A 19,118-nucleotide genomic window follows, 5' to 3' on the forward strand; every position below is an offset into this window, starting at 1 on the left:
ACAACTGTATGAACCCAATGAAATGCATCACAAGACAACAACGACAAAACTTAGCCAACCGTCAGGATAGGCGGCTTCTTTCATGAGCTCGGGCAGCGGGGCGTTGAACGGCACCGCGACGCCGTGAAGGAGAAGGTTTGCCATGACCGGATCCCTGCTGCTCGGGAACAGCTTCGGCATCGTCTCCTTGAGCGCCTGGCCCAGAAGCCTCGGTCTGCGGTCAGCGCCGAGCGGCTGTACGAGTGACTGGATGATCTTGAAGGTACCCGCGGACGAGGCGTCCCCGCCGTGCGGCGCCTCCGCCGCGGTCGGATCTCCGCCGCTTGCCGGCGCCAGGGGCAGGTAGATGCGAATGGGGACATGCTTGAGCGCGGTGGGCGTGTTGAGCAGACGGTTGTTGATGCGGGAGAAGGCGGCGTAGTCGTTGTCGATGACGGCGTGCCAGAGCTGGGTGGTGTCGCTCTTGGACATTTTCATGATCTGGTTCGCGTTGCCGTTGCGGATAAAGTCCGCCTATGGGTGGGTGAGCGAATGATGGATAAGCGTGCTTCAATACCCTCCATGAACGATTCTACTGCCGAGGAAGAAAGAAGGGGTTCAAAATGCACTCACCTCTTTGGCTGCGTTGAGAAAGGTGTCGGAAATGTCCCAGCTCACGCCGTCGTTGACGACGAGCCGCCAGGGCAGCGCCGGGCGGTAGAGGTCGACGAGCAGGCCGGCGGCGAGGTTCCGCAGAAGGACGTGCTCAAAGTGGAAGCTGGAGCAGGGCGTGTCGAAGAAGGCGGAGAGGCGCGGCAGCAGCAGCGCGAGGTAGGAGAAGCGCGGGATGCTGGTGATGAACGGCGTGTTGGGCGCGGCTGGATGGGTGATGTGGAGGGGTATGCGGGCATCCCAGAGGGCCTGGGAGATGGAGGCGGGCATCATGTGTCTTGCATTCTGCCTTTGGGTTGATGCCTGTTACCGTGTGCAGGGAAAACTATGCGTTTCGCTCGATGAAGCTGTGGTGATGGGTTAAGATGTTTGTAGGTCGCAAGGTAACAAGTGTACATAGCAGCCTACGTTTGTTTGGTGGGGCGGCTGTTCTAGGCGGCGACCCTGGGCTGGCTGAGGCTATATCGATCTCCAAGAAAGTGCTAGCAAGGTACAGTTCTTTGCCGTGTTTGTATTCTTTTTGGGGGATATTTTTCTTTTTAACAACGGAAATTATTATATTGATTGCAAATCCCGGTTTGTCTGCATCTCAGGCAATGTAAGAGCATTCTGCTGCCAAGTCGTCTTTCTAGTCGCGGCCGAAGAGTGTGCGATGGTGGTGATGGTGGTGAATGAAAACATGTATTTCTTTTTAGAAAAAAAAAACATTGCTAGTAAAGCAACACTCTAGTGCCATAGACATGAAAAAAGCTGCATAACACAATATGAGCTTACTTTTGATGCCGGATGAACGCAGAGCACAGTTGCAATAGTTGTTATCGTAGATTTTGACAGACTATCATGTGTGCATCGCTTTGTACCTTATAATAGCATGTTTTTCCATCGATAGCTTGCTTCGGCAATGGCCATCTTTGTCCCTATTCCATTTTCTTAAATATGGAGGACAATGCGCACATGGCGGACCGTAGAACCCCCGGGTTAATGTGCTGTCCTGCGAAACGGCGCGCGATTGCTGCAATAACCGGAGAGGCCCCTCAAAATCAATATCCTAAGAACTACTCCGTACTCCGTATCGCGCATCTCTATGAGATGTTTAGATATGGGCAGTTAGCGACTAAACGCAGTTTGTAATCTGCGTTCGGCTCTACGCTGCCACGTCAAAGTGCTTCTGGCTGACTCGAGGAGAGAGAAATAGAAAAGAAGGGTTCGACCAGCCACAAAAGACCAGTCCTCAAAACCTCCAATAGCTGACAGGAATAAAACTCAGGATCGTATTACAGGCTGACAGCAGTTCCATTCAGGATTTCGTGTGGGCCAAGGGTAGATGTATTTCGGCATTCGCCGAATCTCTACACCTTTTATGCTTAGGTTGAACATAATGATTTTAGTCTATCTGTATTTTCCAAGGAAACTGTCTCGCCTGTTTACCCCGTCGACGTCATGTATTAACTAATTGCCACGCGTCTCCATAGCAGTCCGTGTCCGCAAATACCAAAATGTTGGTGACGAGCCGCAAAGAAATACAACAAATGAGGCCCTCGCATTTTCACACTGTCTCACTCATGAGCAGGTGAGACTGTGCAGATTAACCCCCAACGGCTGCTTTGATGATGACTGCTCAGCTGTCAGCCGCCCGAGGCGACGGCCAGGAAATCGTAGGTGCCTTTCAATTAATTTGCCAGCAAATGAATGTGACATTTCGGGCGTAAGGGAATTAACGGCCTGTTCTAGGCCTTTTATGCCACGTCAGTTGCGTTTACAAGTGCGTCTCGGATCCAGATTGTTTTCAATTTCTCAGGAGGCTGTTATGGACATGCAAGTCTCGAACTATCCAGCTGAATAGTACCATGTGCCCATAGTTTTCAAGACCATGTCCCGTGCAATGTCGGTGAATAGCTGAAGAAATCTTGTTTCAACTCCAAGATGACCCATCTGTCCATCATCACCATCCAAGACAAAGCTGGGCTCGAAAGTTGCAAGAAGGAAAAAGAAAGGAAAAGGTGCTCTCAGCCAGCCACCAGGGAAAACTCTCTCAGGGTGTTTCCAGATTCGGGCCCTGTTCGTTATGGCGGCCTGTCTCTGATGGCGTTGGCCCGAGACACAGCTACACTTTTGCACCGAGGTGACTTTGCTATCAAGACCATGCCCTATTTTGTCAAAAAAGTCTCAAGCGAAAGTTCATCTCCTTACGGAGGTCACCGCTTTGATGTTCTGGAAGCTGGGGAAATATGGTCAGTTCCACGAGCTGGTGACTGCCCAGATGACGGCCTATATAGAGGATCTACTACCCCCCAAGATATGAGGGGGGATGAATATGTTATAGGCATTGGTTTCTGACTAGCCCATTTTCACCCTTGGCAAGTTGACATTATGAAGCTCTCCATCGCGGCCCTGGCCGTTTTCCCATTCTCTGCTGTCGCAGCACCCCGTTCCACGCCACCGCTCACCCATGTGCCTCGTGCCGCAGAAGTGACGGTCGAGATACCTGGCGGCACCATCATCGGCAACGTCACCGGTGTCGAAAGCTTCCACGGCATCCCCTTTGCCGACCCCCCGGTCGGGCAGCTCCGGCTGCGTCCGCCCCAGCGGCGGACCCGCCCGCTCGGCCGTTTCGACGCCACCAGTGCGGCGCCGGCCTGCCCGCAGATGCCCCTCAACACCTCCGAGGTCCTGCTTCCGCCCCTTTTCGGGAAGGACATGACCCCGGAGAAGTGGCCCGACGGCGAAATCCGGGGCCAGGAGGACTGCCTCACCGTCAACGTCCAGCGGCCGCGGGGCACGCGCCCTGATGCCAAGCTGCCGGTGCTCTTCTACATCTTTGGCGGCGGCTTCATCGCCGGCTCGACGAATCTCAACGACGCCGAAAAGTTCCTTGAATTCGCCTCGGCGCAGAGCCAGCCCTTCATCTTCGTCGGCGTCAACTACCGCCTCGGCGCCTTTGGCTTCCTCGGGGGCGCCGAGGTGGTCGCGGACGGCACCGCGAACCTCGGCCTCCGCGACCAGCGCATGGGGCTCGAGTGGGTAGCCGACAACATTGCCTACTTTGGCGGCGACCCGGAGCGCGTCACCCTCTGGGGCCAGTCTTCCGGCTCCATCTCCGTCTTCGACCAGCTCGCGCTGTACAACGGCAACGCGACGTACAACGGCAGGGCGCTCTTCCGCGGCGCCATCATGAACTCGGGCAGCGTGCTGGTCACGGAGCGCGCCGACTCTCCGCGGGCGCGGGCCATGTTCGACAAGGTCGTGGAGGAGGCCAACTGCAGCCACGCGGCGCCCGAGGCCAAGCTGGACTGCCTGCGGGAGGCCCCATTCCCGCTCTTCTACAAGGCGGCGAACAGCGTGCCGCGCATATTGGATAACTCGTCCCTGGCGCTCCCGTTCCCGCCGCGGCAGGACGGCGAGGTGCTGGTGGACAGCCCCGAGATCATCGCCGAGATGGGCAACTACTTTGCCGTGCCGTCCATCCTGACCGACCAGGCGGACGAGGGGACCGTGTTTTCCTTTGCCCAGCACCACGTTAACAGCACGGAGAAGCTGGTCGAGTATCTCAAGGAGACGTTCTTCGACAAGACGACGGTGGAGACGGTCGAGGAGCTCGTCACGACTTACCCGGAGGACTCCGCCGCCGGAAGTCCGTTTCAGACCGGGCAGAACAACGAGTGGTATGAGGACACGTACGGCACCGGCAGAGGCTTCAAGCGGCTCGCGGCCATCCTGGGAGACTTCGTCTTCACGCTCATTCGGCGCATGGCACTGCACAGCATGGCGGCGTCGCATCCCGAGGTGAAGCGTTGGTCGTCCCTCAGCTCGTTCGCCACCGGCATCGCCGCGTACTATGGAACCCCCCACGGGGCCGACCTGAACATGATGTTCAGTGGCGTCGGAATCCCCGCGCAATCGACTAGGACGTACTACCTCAACTTCCTCTATCACCTCAACCCCAACGGCCGGGATGGCGACGAGGGAAAGTGGCGCGAGTGGCCAGAATGGACGCCGGAAAGCCCGCTCATGCTACACACCAAGCTGTTGGTGAATGATCTGCTCAATGATACCTTTAGATCTGAGAGCTACCAGGTTCTGAAGGACAAGACGAGGGACTTTGCGTTCTAGCAAGGTCAGCTGCGTGTGTCTCTCGACGGCGGCGATGTTTCCAAATTGTCGTCGTCTTGACCAAAGATAATCAAGTAGTGAATGAATGCTAGATCATCGAGGAACTTTGGTATCGATCACATTTTTTAACATTTGCCCGTGCTAAAAGGTGGGTGAATAAGGCACACCATTTTAGCTCGACATGGTCACAGAGAATCGCAAACTTGGGCGAATTAAGATTAACAAACTGGATTTGTTGTACATTAAGAAAGTATGGAATTAAGCTAACTCAAACAAGAATACCTCGTGAAAAAAAACTCATACACTCATCATCACGCATAGCCCTTACAGACCGCTGTGCGTCTCGCGGTGGGCTGCGCTGTGGCGGCGCTCGCGGTCATGCGAGGCGTCGTCGTGTTCAACGGTGGGGGGGCCGATGTGCTTCTGGAGAACCGAGGGAGGTACCTGCGCCGCGTCCGTGGGATCCTTTCTGGTGCTGGAAAGCGGGGAGCCAAAAATGTCAGCGAGCTTGCTCCTCTCATCACGTTGCGTGTTGTTTGTTTTTTCTTTAGGAGCGGGCGTACGTGTTGTTGCCGCCGACGGTCTTGCTGCCATCGAGATCGCTGTCGACGCGGGGATCAGCCTTGTTCAGCATGTCGGACTTGTGAGGACCGGCGGTGTTGGGCGCGGGTCCAGGGGTGGTGTTGAGGCCGCCGCCGACGGTGGATCCGGAGGTACCGTGCTGGCCGGTGGTGCTGTGGTGACCGGTAGTACCGGTAGTACCAGCGACGCCGGAGGTGTGGTGGCCAGCAGTACCGTGGGTGCCAGTAGTACCGTGGGTGCCAGTAGTACCGTGAGTGCCGGTCACGCCAGAGGTGTGGTGGCCAGCAGTTCCGTGAGGGCCGGTGTGCCCAGTGGTGCCAGTGGTGCCAGTGAGGCCCGTGGTGCCAGTAGTGCCAGTGAGGCCAGTGGTGGCGCCAGTTCCGTGGGGACCAGTGTGGCCGGTGGTGCCGGCGACACCGCTGTGGTGACCGTGGTGAGTGCCGGCAGCACCGTGGGTGCCGGTGCTACCAAGGGTGTTGCCGGTTCCGTAGCCAGCGCCAGAGGTTCCGGTGGTGGTGTTCAGGCCAGAGCCTGTAGTGTCGAGACCACCGCTGCCGGTCGTGGTGTTGTACTGCTGGCCGTGGAGGGCCTGGCTGCCGGTGACGCCGCCGGTCGCACCAGCAGCAGCAGCGCTGCGGGTGTTGTAGCCACCGGAGCGGCCATCCAGGTCAGAGTCGACGCGGGGGTCAGCCTTGTTGGCGATGTCGGAGGAGTGAGGGCCGGCGGTGTTGGAAGCGGGGCCGGTAGAGTAGCCGGAAGTGGCGCCGGTAGTGCCACCAACGCGGTTGCGGCTGCCGAGGTCAGATTCGACGCGAGGGTCAGCCTTGTTGGCAATGTCGGAGGAGTGAGGACCAGTAGTGTTGGAGGCCGGGCCGGTGGTGTAGCTATGCGTGGCATCACCAGCGCCGACACCAGCACCAAAACCGCTACCGGTACCGGCACCAAAACCGCTACCGGCACCGGCACCGCCAACGCGGTTGCGGCTGTCACGGTCGGAGTCGATACGGGGATCGGCCTTGTTGGCAATGTTGGAGGAGTGAGGGCCAGCAGTGCTGGAAGCAGGTCCGGTGGTACGGCTGTGCGTGGCATCACCACCAACGACTCCGGCACCACCAACACGGTTGCGGCCGTCTAGGTCAGAGTCGACACGAGGGTCGGCCTTGTTGGCGATGTTGGAAGAGTGAGGGCCGGCGGTGCTGGAGGCAGGGCCGGTGGCGTAGTTGTCGCTGGCGGTGTAGCCAGCGGTGCCGGCGGTGCCAGTGGTGCCCGAGTGCAGGGCCGATGTGCGGGCATCGTGCTGAGCGTCAACACGGGGCTCGTTCAGGCGAGAGTTGTGGGTGCCGGTGGTGGTATCGTGAGTCTGCTTGTTGTCCTTGTCGGAGTGCAGAGCCTCCTTGACCTTGTTGACGATGGAAGACATGATGGATTGGGCGTGTGACTTTAGATGTGAGTGGAATGTAGGAGATGTTTTATAAGAAACTGTTTGAGATTTGCTTTGGGTATCAAAGTGTTGCTTGGTTTGTTGTGTGATGATGGGAAGAGAAATCGTGACATGGACGCTGGCATCGTCCTCTCTTTATAGATGAATTCCAACGACAAACGATGAAATCATGGGTAACCTTCTTTGTACGCCTCTCGACGATATCAAGGCAAGCTTCCAGCTTGGGTGTCACAAAAGTCGAATTAAACGGGCCTGTCTACCGGTGATCATCAAGAATACGGTTTGGTCATCGTCATAGATGTTGACGGCATCTGTCACACCAGACCGGACAGCCACAGCAGCCACAGAGAGCCGCAATGTAAAGATGTGGGAAGGGGTGAGCCGGCGGCGTCATCCTGACGTGAAATCACATTCGAGATGAATAAGAGTGTTTGAGCGAGCCTAAGCTAAGCGACCGCCGCAACGCGGGGGCTCATTGTTAGCTAGGCTAGAGCAGGTAGTTCCCTTGGGCACCGTTGAGCCAAACGGTTTCAAGGCGGTGGAGTTGGGTAGTACCTACTAACTAGTTGGCCTCAGCCAGGGCTCCAAGTTGCCTTCCTCAGAGGGAGTTCAGCGGGAGCTGAAGGGGAGCTCATAGAGGGGTCGAGATATTGGGGAAGATGACGCAAAACATACGCAGCTTTGGGTACAACTTTTCATATCCTAGTCGATCTTGGGTGTGGCTGTGGTGGCGTCACCACTTTTCTCTTGAAGCTGCGTACAGGTGCCCGCCTTGATTTTAGTCCAAGCACAACCTGGACAGCGACACGGCCCAATCATTGGTCTAGACGCGTCCTTTTTTCTCATTTCTGATGCAATTCAGGCCTGCAGATCCGGCGCGTGCTTCCCTGACCCGACTGTTGCGTGTGGCTCAGGCGGCCGTGTGGCTTCTTGCGGGATAGTGACGGCGTAATTCGTAGTCTGTCGGGGATCGTCGCACCGCTTCCCTGGCAATGTGGTGGCGCCAAGTGGACGAGAATGAGGTGCTGGCCACGTTATAGCATGGGTTTTCAGCTAAAGATCTCGATCACGACGCCGCGCTTCTGTCTCGTCGAATCTTGCTTCGAACTTGGCATGAAAAGAAGCTCTCAGTAGTGAGTAGAATAGCCAAGGACAAGGGTTTCGTTCGCTGAGAACGTAAGGCCTCGGACAACCAGGCTACGTTACTTTCCAAGTCAGTCCCACAATCTAACCATGCATGGTCACTTCGAGCTGCTCCTTAGAACTCAGTGGATACCATACAATGCGATTGATCTGGTTGTTCTGGAACATGGCCACTCGGTTGACGTGTCGAGAGGCAGGCCCTGCAGGAACGGTTCACGAACAAGGAAGGGCTGATTCTATGTAGATACTAGACATCCACTGAGCCTGCATACACGAAACATCTCACAACATGATGCTCCACAGCCAAATTATACCTCCCTACGATGTAGACAATTACCGAATGGAAGGTTGGCTAGGACGCCGGAGCTGATACTCCGGCAAGGTTCGCGTCGTACAAAGAACATACCGGAAATGTCGAATGAAGAACAAAGACATTGTTTTTGTGAAAAATTTAACAAGAAGGAAAAATACACAAATAGGAAAACGACAAAAAAAAGAGAAGAAACTGGGACGACAAACTAGGACCACCAAAGTCATTGATAAGTTAACTTAGCTAAAGAGAAGTGTGTGGTGAGACTACTAGAAGGAATAATCGATCATCCAAGCATCAACGGTCATGCCGCGACCGCCAGCGATTAGAACAGTGCAGTGGATGCCGTGTTCAATGAGAACAAATGGGGCCAGCTTAATAAGGTGAAATCGCAAAATAAATTAATGAATCAAGGTATATAAACATAATATCATAATAACAGCGATCCCATTTAATTGCGTCGCCCATCGTTCATCATTCCTGGCATGGCGAAAATCAAAGTGCTGCAAGGCGCTATCGAATTCTCAAGGTATCATGAACTAATCTCAAACAGGTCGTAAAGTATAAGTCAATCTCGTGGGGAATTGTATCGCGCAGTACGAATTTTTCTGGAGCTGCGCGACAAGTTCTTTGCCGCGCTGTCCCTTAATGCGCTCATCGGCCGGGTTGGGGTTGCGTATTAGAGTAATATTTAGACGGCGCTGCGGCGGGTTCCGCGGTGGTACCAGCGGCGGCGGTGGACGGTGTCGGCCCGGACCTCACGCTTCCGGGTCCAGAGGAGGCCGATCAGAGCAGACGCGAGGAACAGGATGGCGCACAGGAAGGAAAAGGCAATCGTGGCCTTGTACTTGCCGCACTGATCACCATGGACGGGGTGGACGTTATTCCAGTTGAAGACGGCGCCGCAGCTGCTACCGACAAGCTGTTGAACGTGCGTGTGAGCGATGCATGGTGGAGGACAGGCAGGCAGAGGGAGGGGGGGGGCTTACGTTGACGAGGACGCCAAAGGCGATCCAGAAGAGGATGCTGAGCAGGAAATCGATGGGCCAGTGGGAAAAGGTGCTCGAGAAGGGGATGAGCCAGATGAGGGCGAAGAAGATGCCGAGGGCGGCGACGACTTCGGTGTAGATGAAGCGCCACTGGGTGCCACCAGTGCCCCTGGTTTTGTGCAGGTATTCGCCGTTGACGCCGGCGACGATGGCGGCGAAGACGAGCTCGGCGCCGCGGAGGATGAGACTGACGAGGCGGTCGAGGGCCATGGTGGTTGATGGTGTGGGCAAAGATGGGAGCTTGGAATAAAATAAATAACGAAAGCGAAAGCGGAGGCTTGCTATACAAGACGATACAAGTCTGGATGCGATGGGGTATCTGCTTGGGGAATGAATATCTACAATTGAAGCTGGGGAATCGTCTGCCTTTATGTTTTTTTTTCTCTTCAGCCAAAGTCACTTACTCATTGTAGGACGAACATCTCTTGTCATTTTCTTCTTTGACTGACAGGGAATACAGTCCCATGACGCATGCCCCCTTTGACAACAAGTGCAGACATACAACCTGTTCAAGATGGACAATAACCAGTTACCACCACTCACTGACTGCCGGCAGGTCCCCCCCCCGCGGCGCTTGCGTGGCGACCGGGGCTTGGATGCTTGGGTGTCAACCAAGCATTCAAAGATGCTATATTGAGCGTGGCTTGTGGCGTCCAGCGCCACTGTTGGAGATACATGGCCCACGGGGCCTGTTGGATGAGGTCATGGACATTGCGAATCCCTGGCCTGTCCCACCTCAGCCACGCCATGACTGGGTTGTTGGCAGTGACATCCTCACCATTCTCACCAATTTACAGTGTCCTTCTGTGGCACAACGAGTCGTTGCCGTGTGTGGCTGATGCTTCGCTGTCGAACAATCGGTCAAGGCTTTTATGGGACCACCTATATTACTATATCAATATGACCAGCATTACCATTCGCAGTACCTCCCAATGTACAGCCCCCGGTTCGTGAAGCCCGTAGCAGGTCAGGTTTTGGCTACATCGGTTGGGATGCCGAGTTGAGGCACACCCTGGCGCGGGAGGCGTCGTGGTGACGTCGTGATCGCGCAGTCGAGTCGGTAATAATAATATGAGTATTAAGCATGCCCGTGAGGATCCAGGAATGCTCAAATGCCTTGATCAGAGGCGGGCGATTCGCCCCAAGTTTGCATTAATAAAAAAAACATGACAAAGAGGTTTCGTAAACATGCGGGCATGTTTGAGTTTATTGCGTTCATACTAAAGGCCAGGGTAGATACAGGATTTGGCCACTTGCGGTAGCATGAACAATACACTCACTCGTAAGCTGGCCCGGCCTCCATTTGGAAGAAGAGGATTTATTTTGAATGAATTCCATCACTTTTAGAGGGAAGGTGAGGCTGCAGCATTTTCGCCTAATTTTTTTTTTACGCATAAATTTGGCTTAAAAATAGAATGTCACTATTGTCAATAGGTAGTAATGCGACTTCTTGGGCAAATGCTTGTCCTTGCAACAGCCTGAACCGGCCGAACCAGTGTAGACGCCCCCTTTTTGATACTCAGCTCTCGTGTAATTCACATTTCACATCTATACGCTTTTTCTTCACTTAGGAGCCCTTCTCTCTACCAAATGCCAGCTCCGAATTCTAGCTAAGGCGTTTGGATAGGGTTAGTCTGCCTCAAGTATACCAGGTGTAAATATCCCGCCGGAAGACAGCTGCGCGCGCGAGAGAGGATAGCCCTGGCACAAATGAAAAAAGCCGCCTAGGTACGTTGACATGACTATACAAATATCCATCGCTATCCCTTTAATTTTCGGCTTCTTTCTTATTATTTTTCTTTATGCGTTTGAACATCCAAGGCACGATTTGCTGTACTGGTTAGCCAGCGCATAACCCCTACCCTGTACCTGCAGCCCAACATCTTGTGCTACCAAACATGGCTGCTCCAACCACTGTCCTTCGCATAATGGAATTGCTTACATACAGAAAAACGTCTGCGGACAATTAACGGTAAGTCTGCAGCTGACGCGACTCCGGACCCGAAAAATGCAGCACAATAAAATCACTGCAACTCTAAACTCCCCCGGTAGCGGATGCAGGCGGACGCGGAGCCGCATTCAATGGTGGGCTCGCGGAGGTGGAACCCCGCCGACGCTTCACTGTCAATGCCAGAGACTGCCAGCCTCAACCTTGATGGAAAAAATCGCAAAAAAATCCTCCGAGTTCAAGTTTTCTCTCTCACTTGCGGTTAAACTTATTCCCTCAGCAAACTGGCTTGGCCGGAGTAGACAGGCGGCTCTCAATATCTGGCGTTTGCATCATTTGGCGGGGTAGCATCCAAGTGCATGTCCATCCTCCTTGCCCCTCCTTCTCTTCTTCAACATCCAATTCCCTTATCACGACATCACGCCTAGAGATTGGGCAGACGATCCAAGATGGCACAGGTCTCCAAGTCCCGGGGAATCCGCATCGCCATCGACCGCGGCGGCACCTTTACCGACTGCGTCGGCGAGCACAATGGCGAGGAAATCATTATCAAGCTTCTTTCCGAGGACCCCGCAAACTACAAGGATGCGCCTCTCGAAGGTATCCGCCGCATCATGAGCCACTTCACCGGCCGTGATATTCCTCGTGGAGAGGCGCTAGATACCTCCAAAATCGATTCCATCCGCATGGGCACAACCGTCGCTACCAATGCCCTGCTTGAGCGCAAAGGCGAACGTATTGCTCTCATCGTGACAAAGGGCTTCAGGGACTGCCTCACAATCGGTAACCAATCGAGACCGAGAATCTTTGACCTTGCAATTAGGAAACCGGATGTCTTGTACGAGCAGGTTGTCGAAGTTGATGAGCGTGTCACACTGGAAGACTACGCCGAGGATCCCGAGAGAACCATCACCGAGGCCGACACGGTCGCAGGCACTGAGGCCGCTCAGACCAAGGAACTCGTTCGTGGCTTGTCGGGCGAGACAGTTCGCATAATGCGTCGGCCCAACCATGAAGAGATCAAGGCGCAACTGAACGAAATTTACAACGGAGGCATCCGAAGCATCGCCGTCTGCCTTATGCATGGTTACACATTCCCCGACCACGAGGCCGCCATCGGCAAGCTTGCCAAGGAGGTTGGCTTCACTCACATTTCTCTCAGCCACGAGCTGATGCCCATGATAAAGCTCGTCCCCCGCGCGACATCCGTCTGTGCTGATGCCTACCTCACCCCCACCATCAAGAAGTACATTGACGGATTCCAGTCCGGTTTTGCAGGCGGCCTGGGCACTCGCAGTGTCCAGGAGACGGATGGACCAAGGGGCGCTCGATGCGAGTTCATGCAAAGTGACGGTGGCTTGGTAGATGTTGAGAAGTTCACGGGTCTCAGGGCCATCTTATCTGGCCCTGCCGGAGGTGTGGTTGGCTACGCCATCACCTCGTACGACGAAAATACAAAGACGCCAGTCATCGGCTTTGACATGGGCGGTACAAGTACCGATGTATCACGCTACGGCGAGGGCAGATACGAGCACGTCTTTGAGACAACGACTGCAGGTGTCACCATTCAATCACCTCAGCTGGATATAAACACCGTTGCGGCTGGTGGTGGCTCGCGCCTCTTCTTCCGGAACGGCCTCTTCGTTGTCGGGCCCGAATCAGCTGGCGCCCACCCCGGACCGGCCTGTTATCGCAAAAGTGGCCCTGCTACCGTGACAGATGCCAACCTGTACCTAGGTCGCCTGCTTCCCGAGTTCTTCCCCAAGATCTTTGGCAAGAACGAAGACGAGGGCTTGGATGTCGAGGCCAGTCGCAAGGTTCTCCAAGAACTCGCTGATCAAGTGAATCGCGAAACGGGCAAGAACATGACGGCTGACGAAGTTGCCTACGGATTCCTAACAGTGGCTAACGAGGCCATGACCCGTCCCATCAGATCCATCACCGAGGCGAAGGGCCACGACTCTTCCAAGCACAGACTCGCCACATTCGGTGGTGCTGGTGGTCAGCATGCCGTTGCAATTGCCGAGTCTCTCGGTATCAGCCAAATTCTGGTCCACAGATATTCCTCCGTTCTTTCGGCCTACGGAATGGCCCTCGCGGACGTCGTTGACGAAAGACAGGAGCCAGAATCGTCGGTCTGGGTCGACGGTGGCGATGTCGTTGCGGACCTAAAGTCCAAGATGGAAAAGCTCAAAGAAAAGTCTCGCGCTGCACTAAAGGAGCAGGGCTTTGAGGCGAGTGAGATTGTTTTTGAGGAATATCTCAACATGCGCTACCGCGGTACCGAATCCGCTCTCATGATTGTGAAGCCTACTGAGGCAGAGGCCAAGGAATTCTTTGACGGAAAGGACTGGCAGTTTGGCCAAGCCTTTGTCAAGCAACACCGCTACGAATTCGGGTTCACTCTCGACGAGCGAGATATTATCGTGGACGATGTACGCGTTCGTGGAATCGGCAGAAGTTTCCGCAACCACGAGAAGACTGTGGATGAGCAGCTCAAGACCATCAAACGCCAGGATGCTACCGAGTCCAAACGCCACAGTACACAAAAGGTTTACTTTGAAGGGGGCCGCACCCATACACCCATATACAAACTCGAGAATCTGTCAGTTGGCGATGTCGTCCCCGGCCCCGCCATGCTTGCCGATGGCACTCAGACCATTGTCGTTACCCCCCGAGCCAAGGCCCTTATTACTGATACACATGTCATCCTCGACTTGCAGAAGGAAGTTTCAAAAGATGAGGCCCACAGATCAACAGAACGTGAAGTTGACCCCATCATGCTGAGTATTTTTGGGCATCGCTTCATGGCTATTGCTGAGCAGATGGGGCGTGCTCTGCAAAAAACAAGCGTCAGCACCAATGTCAAGGAGAGGCTAGACTTTTCTTGCGCCATATTTGACGCTGATGGTGGCTTAGTAGCCAATGCTCCCCATCTGCCAGTTCATCTCGGATCCATGTCGACGTGTGTTCGACGACAGGCGGAGATTTGGAAGGGCAGGCTAGAGAAGGGCGACGTCATTGCTTCCAACGACCCCTCCTACGGCGGCACGCACTTGCCTGACATCACACTTATTATGCCCGCCTTTGACGAGAGCGGGACTCGTATTCTCTTCTACGCTGCCTCGCGTGCACATCACGCTGATATTGGCGGCATCACCGCGGGCAGCATGCCCCCCAACTCACGCGAACTTTTCCAAGAAGGCGCTGTCTTTAAGAGTGAAAAGATTGTTAGCAAGGGTAAATTTGATGAGAAGCGTATCACTGAGATTCTATACGAGGGTCCGGCGCAATACCCTGGCTGCAGTGGTACTCGCTGTCTTGCTGACAATATTAGTGACATGCGCGCTCAAGTCTCGGCAAACAAGAAGGGTATCTCTCTGATCGAGACCCTGATTGAGGAGTATGGCGAGGATACCGTTCAGTTCTACATGGTCAACATTCAGAAGAATGCTGAGACGTGCGTACGCAATCTGCTCAAGGACGTCTACAAGCGATTCGAAGGCCGCGATCTCTCCGCTCTGGATTTCATGGATGATGGCTCCCCAATCCAGCTCAAAGTCAAGATTGATCCCGAACAAGGCGAAGCGGAGTTTGACTTTACCGGCACTGGTCCTCAGGTTTACGGAAACGTCAACGCGCCCGAGGCTATTACGTACAGCGCCATCATTTATTGTTTGAGATGCCTAGTGTCTCAAGAGATCCCTCTAAACCAAGGATGTCTGCGCCCTATTAATGTCAAGATCCCGCCGAAGTCGTTACTCTCGCCCTCGCCTGGTGCTGCCGTCGTCGGCGGCAACGTGCTCACCAGTCAGCGAATCACCGATGTTGTCCTCAAGGCCTTTGAAGCCTGCGCGGCTTCGCAGGGCTGCTGTAACAACCTCACATTCGGTTTTGGTGGCAACGTGACCGGACAGAGCGCCGTACGCGGTTTTGGCTACTACGAGACGATTGCGGGTGGCAGCGGCGCTGGTCCTGACTGGGTCGGCACCAGCGGCGTGCACGTGCACATGACCAACACGCGCATCACCGACTCGGAGATCTTCGAGCGCCGCTATCCCGTGCTATTACGTGAGTTCTCCATTCGGAAGGGCTCTGGCGGCCGGGGCCAGCACCGGGGCGGCGACGGTGTGGTGCGCGACATTGAGTTCCGGATCCCGCTGCAGGTGTCCATCCTCAGCGAGCGGCGCGTGTACCGACCGTATGGTCTGCGAGGTGGCGAGGACGGCCAGTGCGGGCTGAACCTGTGGGTGCGCCGCGTGGAAAAGGCCGACTGGCAGCGGTCGATGCAGTCGGTGCAGGGCGAGACGGCGGGCGAGCAGCAGGACAAGGAGGCGAGGGGCGTGGAGTACGAGGAGCGGTACATTAACATTGGCGCCAAGAACTCGGCGGCCATGGCTGCGGGTGATCGCATCATCGTCAACACGCCGGGTGGCGGTGGCTGGGGCGCGGCCGGCGAGGAGAGCGTCGCCAAGGATCGGGCGGACCATACTGATGCGTGGAAGAAGGGGAGCGGTGCGGCGCGCGATGACGCTGCGCTGCAGGCATAAATGATTTACATAGATCATCTTACCATGTGAGGGTGCAGTTGCTTCGCTTGGATTTTCTTTGTATAATGGCACTGTGTGATTGATGATGAGTGGTAAAGGGCTAGAAGCTTATCTTGTATCAACTGTGTTGGGGATTAGTCCACGAGCAACAGCTCCTATGTACCACTCTCTGCTATTCCCTTGCTACCATCTGCTTCTCCTCCAGGTGGCTGCAACTCGAATGCTGATCCGGTAGCCTGATCGCCCTGTCCAGCGCCGTCGGCAGTCCCCTGTGCCGGCCGCGAAGCATCACCAGGCAAAGGATCAGCTTGCTCCCCACATACCACGTCCCTGAGAAGCTGTACGCGCCGTGCGGCGTCCCGACCGAGATGCCGACCGTGCCGTATGCTGAAGCCACCTCGAATATGACGTTGAAGACGGAGTGGTTGACGGGATCCGCGTTGAAGTGGCTGCTCTCGATGATGACGATGACGAGGACGGCCAGCACCAGCCACCATATGTCCTGGGCCAGCTGTCCCTGTATCTGCCGGTGGATGAAGCTCATGTGGCTCTCATACGTCGGAGGTGGGGGAGGTCTGTGCAAGGACATGAGTCGTGTGTGATAATTTGGTCGCTTCTCTGGAGCGGCACCACCCTCACTGGGTAGTAGTACCGGAGGCACCCGCATTGGCTGCTCATCATTTGCCGTCGCTGGGTGGCTGGGCCGTCCACGACAGGTAGCTTGGTCTGGCGATGCAGCCGATGATGGGTGAGGTTGATGACCTGTGGCGACACCGTCCTTCTCGACGGGATACGAGAGGGTGTTGTCAGGGATGGGCGGAGGGGCATGCGACACGACATGTGCTTCGCTGCTAGGCTCGTCGTCGGGTGATTCTGTAAACACATCGGAGCGGCGCATTGTGAGGACGACGGGGTATACTGAAATGTACATCATGATGACGTACAGAAACTGCACGCCAATGGAAATCTGCGCAATAGGGACGACATAGAACCCGCCGGACCGGACTGCCAAGGCCTGAAACAGCCCGACCAGCACGCGCGGCCCGACCGGGATGCTCCTCACCACCGGGTTGTGCAAGTTAAGCAGCTCAAAGAGCGCCCAGTCGATGGCGTTGAGACCGACGAGCATGAAGACCAGCCACCACGTCAGCCGCGACGGGAAGAGGTTCGTGTAGACCCTCCGCGGATCCTCGAGCAACAGCCGGATCGCCCGCTTGGTCTCGCGGAACGAGGCGGCCCCGGTCGCCGCGTCTACGAGCCTCAGGCCCGCCCACAAAAGGAGCCGCAGGAAGATCGGGTAGGCCGTGTTGCCGGCGAGGATCATTAGGCCCATGGTGATGAGGACGAAGTAGGCCTCTTGGAAGGGGACCATGTTGGCGTCGAGCAGCGACATGCCCGAGTTGTTGAAGGCGGAGACGCCGTTGAAGACGCCGAGCCACCACGGGGCGATGCCGTTGGCGAGCGCCGTCTCGGGCATGCGACGGCTGATCCAGGCGCCGAGGGCGAGGCACCCGAGTAGCTGCCACAGGAGGAGGTACAGCGGCACGACGACGGAGAGCAGCTGGAGCGCGCGGTGCTCGCAGCCGCAGACGCGCGTGCGGGCCGCGGCGCCAATGAGGCCGTCCTCCGCCATACTCGGGGGTGGTGGTGGTGGCGGCGGCGGCGGCTCGTGACGCTGGTCGCCCGGGCCGTCGCGGGCCGTCGTCGTCTGCCGATGTGCTGCTGCTGCTTGGTCGGGGCCGACCGCCGGGTCACCACCACCTCGGGCGGATGCGGAACGCGGACCCGGGAGCTCGGCTTCTGAGCTGCTACCGCTGAGATCCTGGACGGAGGACTCTCGGTCCAGGGGCGCGAGCACGGTTTCCAGCGGCGCCGCGGCGGCCTCGCGCCGTCTCGCGTAGGCCAGTCGGCGACCGAAGACGAAGCTGCGCGCAGCAACAGTCCAGGCAGAGACCCAGACGGTACCGCCGCAGAGGATCAGCAGGAAGAGGATGGCCTGCTGCCAGGCAGTCATGGTGCTGAGGTTGACCGTGTTGAGGCCAGCCTCGGTCACGGCAGACACGACGACGAAGAGGCAGTCGACATAGGAAATGGCGCCGCGCGGGCTGGACGACGCCCAGAAGACCCCGGAGGCGAGCAGGCAGACGACGATGAAGTAGCAGTAGTGGACGGTGATGAAGTTGAAGTTGAGGCCCGCGGCTGGCGGCTTTCGGCGGCGGCGGCAAGCATCACGGCCCCTGTCCCTGCTGATGGAGCGACGCCGCGATGATGATGATGCTAGCGTCCCCATTGATCCCATTGATCGGGGTTGAAAACGGGCCGCCAAGCCGTATCGAGGCTCAATTTTGGTGTTTATTTTTTCTTTATTTTTTATCAGCTGGAGGGGATCGCCAAGAAGGGGGGCGGAGGGGGCCGGGAGGGGGCCGGGAAGGAGCCGGGAAAGGCTTTCTTCACTCTAGCGTCCCGGACAGGGTAAAAAATAGGGGACCAGGCCTTTCCATCAGGTCATGACGGGGGAATCGTGTGGGCTCTGGCGTGTTATACTTATCAAGGACCTTCCAGACTTTCGACTCGGTCCCTCGTGATTCCGAGGATACGAATATTTTACTGAATTGGGATGAAGTCCGGATTGTATCTGCAATATTGTGCAATGTCGTGGTGTGCTTCTGTGCGGCATCTTTCCGCCCCACGCCGAGCCAAACGGTGGCGATGACGATAACTCTGGTACATACATACATACATACATACATACATACATACGTGGCAATGGTAATATAAGACACGCGTTAAGACAGAAGGCGCTTGTGACCAAGAATCTTGTTAGAGGCAAGTTTACCGAAACAAACAAGAACAGAATACACTTGTGCTGAACTGCCTTGTTTTTGTGGCCAGCAACTCGCTTCTCGGCATTTCGTATGGTGCCAAGACGAGGCCTCGCGAACATGCATTAGCAGACATGATGTAATCCGATACGCGACGCAATAGTGCATGAATCTGCCGAGCCAGATGAATGAATGAGCGAATGAGCGAATGAGTTAAAAGGACTCGCACCGGATACCGATGTATGTACCTGCACCGCTGGCCAGCCTGGTGGGCATCGCATGCAGCAATGGGCCTATCGACAGTTCCAAATTCGAGTACTAGACATTCACGCTCCAACATGATGAACGTATTTTGACATTTTACCAGAGCACTTCAAGTTCACAGTGCTCTGCATATAGTTATAACGTTCAACTTAAAAAGCCGTACGACCCCAGCAGGCGGAGCCTCAGAGCACTCCCGGTTTCATCCTGCTCGGCGGGGAACGACACGGTTCTTGTCACCATCTCTCAAT

The 19,118-nt window shown here is 55.8% G+C and overlaps 6 protein-coding genes across 6 annotated transcripts; 2 read left to right on the plus strand and 4 right to left on the minus strand.

Moving 5' to 3' along the window:
- Window positions 1–27: 27 nt before the first annotated feature.
- ISF_05779 (autophagy protein 5) lies at window positions 28–921 on the minus strand (the record flags this gene model as incomplete). Its single annotated transcript, XM_018849384.1, has 2 exons — window positions 28–513; window positions 613–921. 2 exons carry the CDS (start codon window positions 919–921, stop codon window positions 28–30), a joined length of 795 nt encoding a protein of 264 aa, XP_018703411.1.
- A 2,100-nt stretch (window positions 922–3,021) lies between these two features.
- Window positions 3,022–4,761, plus strand: ISF_05780 (Carboxylesterase, type B; the record flags this gene model as incomplete). Its single annotated transcript, XM_018849385.1, has 1 exon — window positions 3,022–4,761. The coding sequence occupies one exon, from the start codon at window positions 3,022–3,024 to the stop codon at window positions 4,759–4,761; it is 1,740 nt and encodes a 579-aa protein (XP_018703412.1).
- A 324-nt stretch (window positions 4,762–5,085) lies between these two features.
- ISF_05781 (hypothetical protein) lies at window positions 5,086–6,763 on the minus strand (the record flags this gene model as incomplete). Its single annotated transcript, XM_018849386.1, has 2 exons — window positions 5,086–5,236; window positions 5,325–6,763. The coding sequence occupies 2 exons, from the start codon at window positions 6,761–6,763 to the stop codon at window positions 5,086–5,088; spliced, it is 1,590 nt and encodes a 529-aa protein (XP_018703413.1).
- Window positions 6,764–8,928: 2,165 nt separating this feature from the next.
- On the minus strand, window positions 8,929–9,496 carry ISF_05782 (integral membrane protein; the record flags this gene model as incomplete). The annotated part of the gene is made up of 2 exons (XM_018849387.1): window positions 8,929–9,159; window positions 9,227–9,496. 2 exons carry the CDS (start codon window positions 9,494–9,496, stop codon window positions 8,929–8,931), a joined length of 501 nt encoding a protein of 166 aa, XP_018703414.1.
- A 2,187-nt stretch (window positions 9,497–11,683) lies between these two features.
- On the plus strand, window positions 11,684–15,784 carry ISF_05783 (5-oxoprolinase; the record flags this gene model as incomplete). Its single annotated transcript, XM_018849388.1, has 1 exon — window positions 11,684–15,784. One exon carries the CDS (start codon window positions 11,684–11,686, stop codon window positions 15,782–15,784), a length of 4,101 nt encoding a protein of 1,366 aa, XP_018703415.1.
- A 172-nt stretch (window positions 15,785–15,956) lies between these two features.
- Window positions 15,957–18,074, minus strand: ISF_05784 (Cation transporter; the record flags this gene model as incomplete). Its single annotated transcript, XM_018849389.1, has 1 exon — window positions 15,957–18,074. The coding sequence occupies one exon, from the start codon at window positions 18,072–18,074 to the stop codon at window positions 15,957–15,959; it is 2,118 nt and encodes a 705-aa protein (XP_018703416.1).
- Between the last annotated feature and the right edge of the window lie 1,044 nt (window positions 18,075–19,118).

This window comes from Cordyceps fumosorosea, assembly GCF_001636725.1.
Source record: "Cordyceps fumosorosea ARSEF 2679 chromosome Unknown scaffold_14, whole genome shotgun sequence".
NCBI classification, from domain to species: Eukaryota; Fungi; Ascomycota; class Sordariomycetes; order Hypocreales; family Cordycipitaceae; genus Cordyceps; species Cordyceps fumosorosea.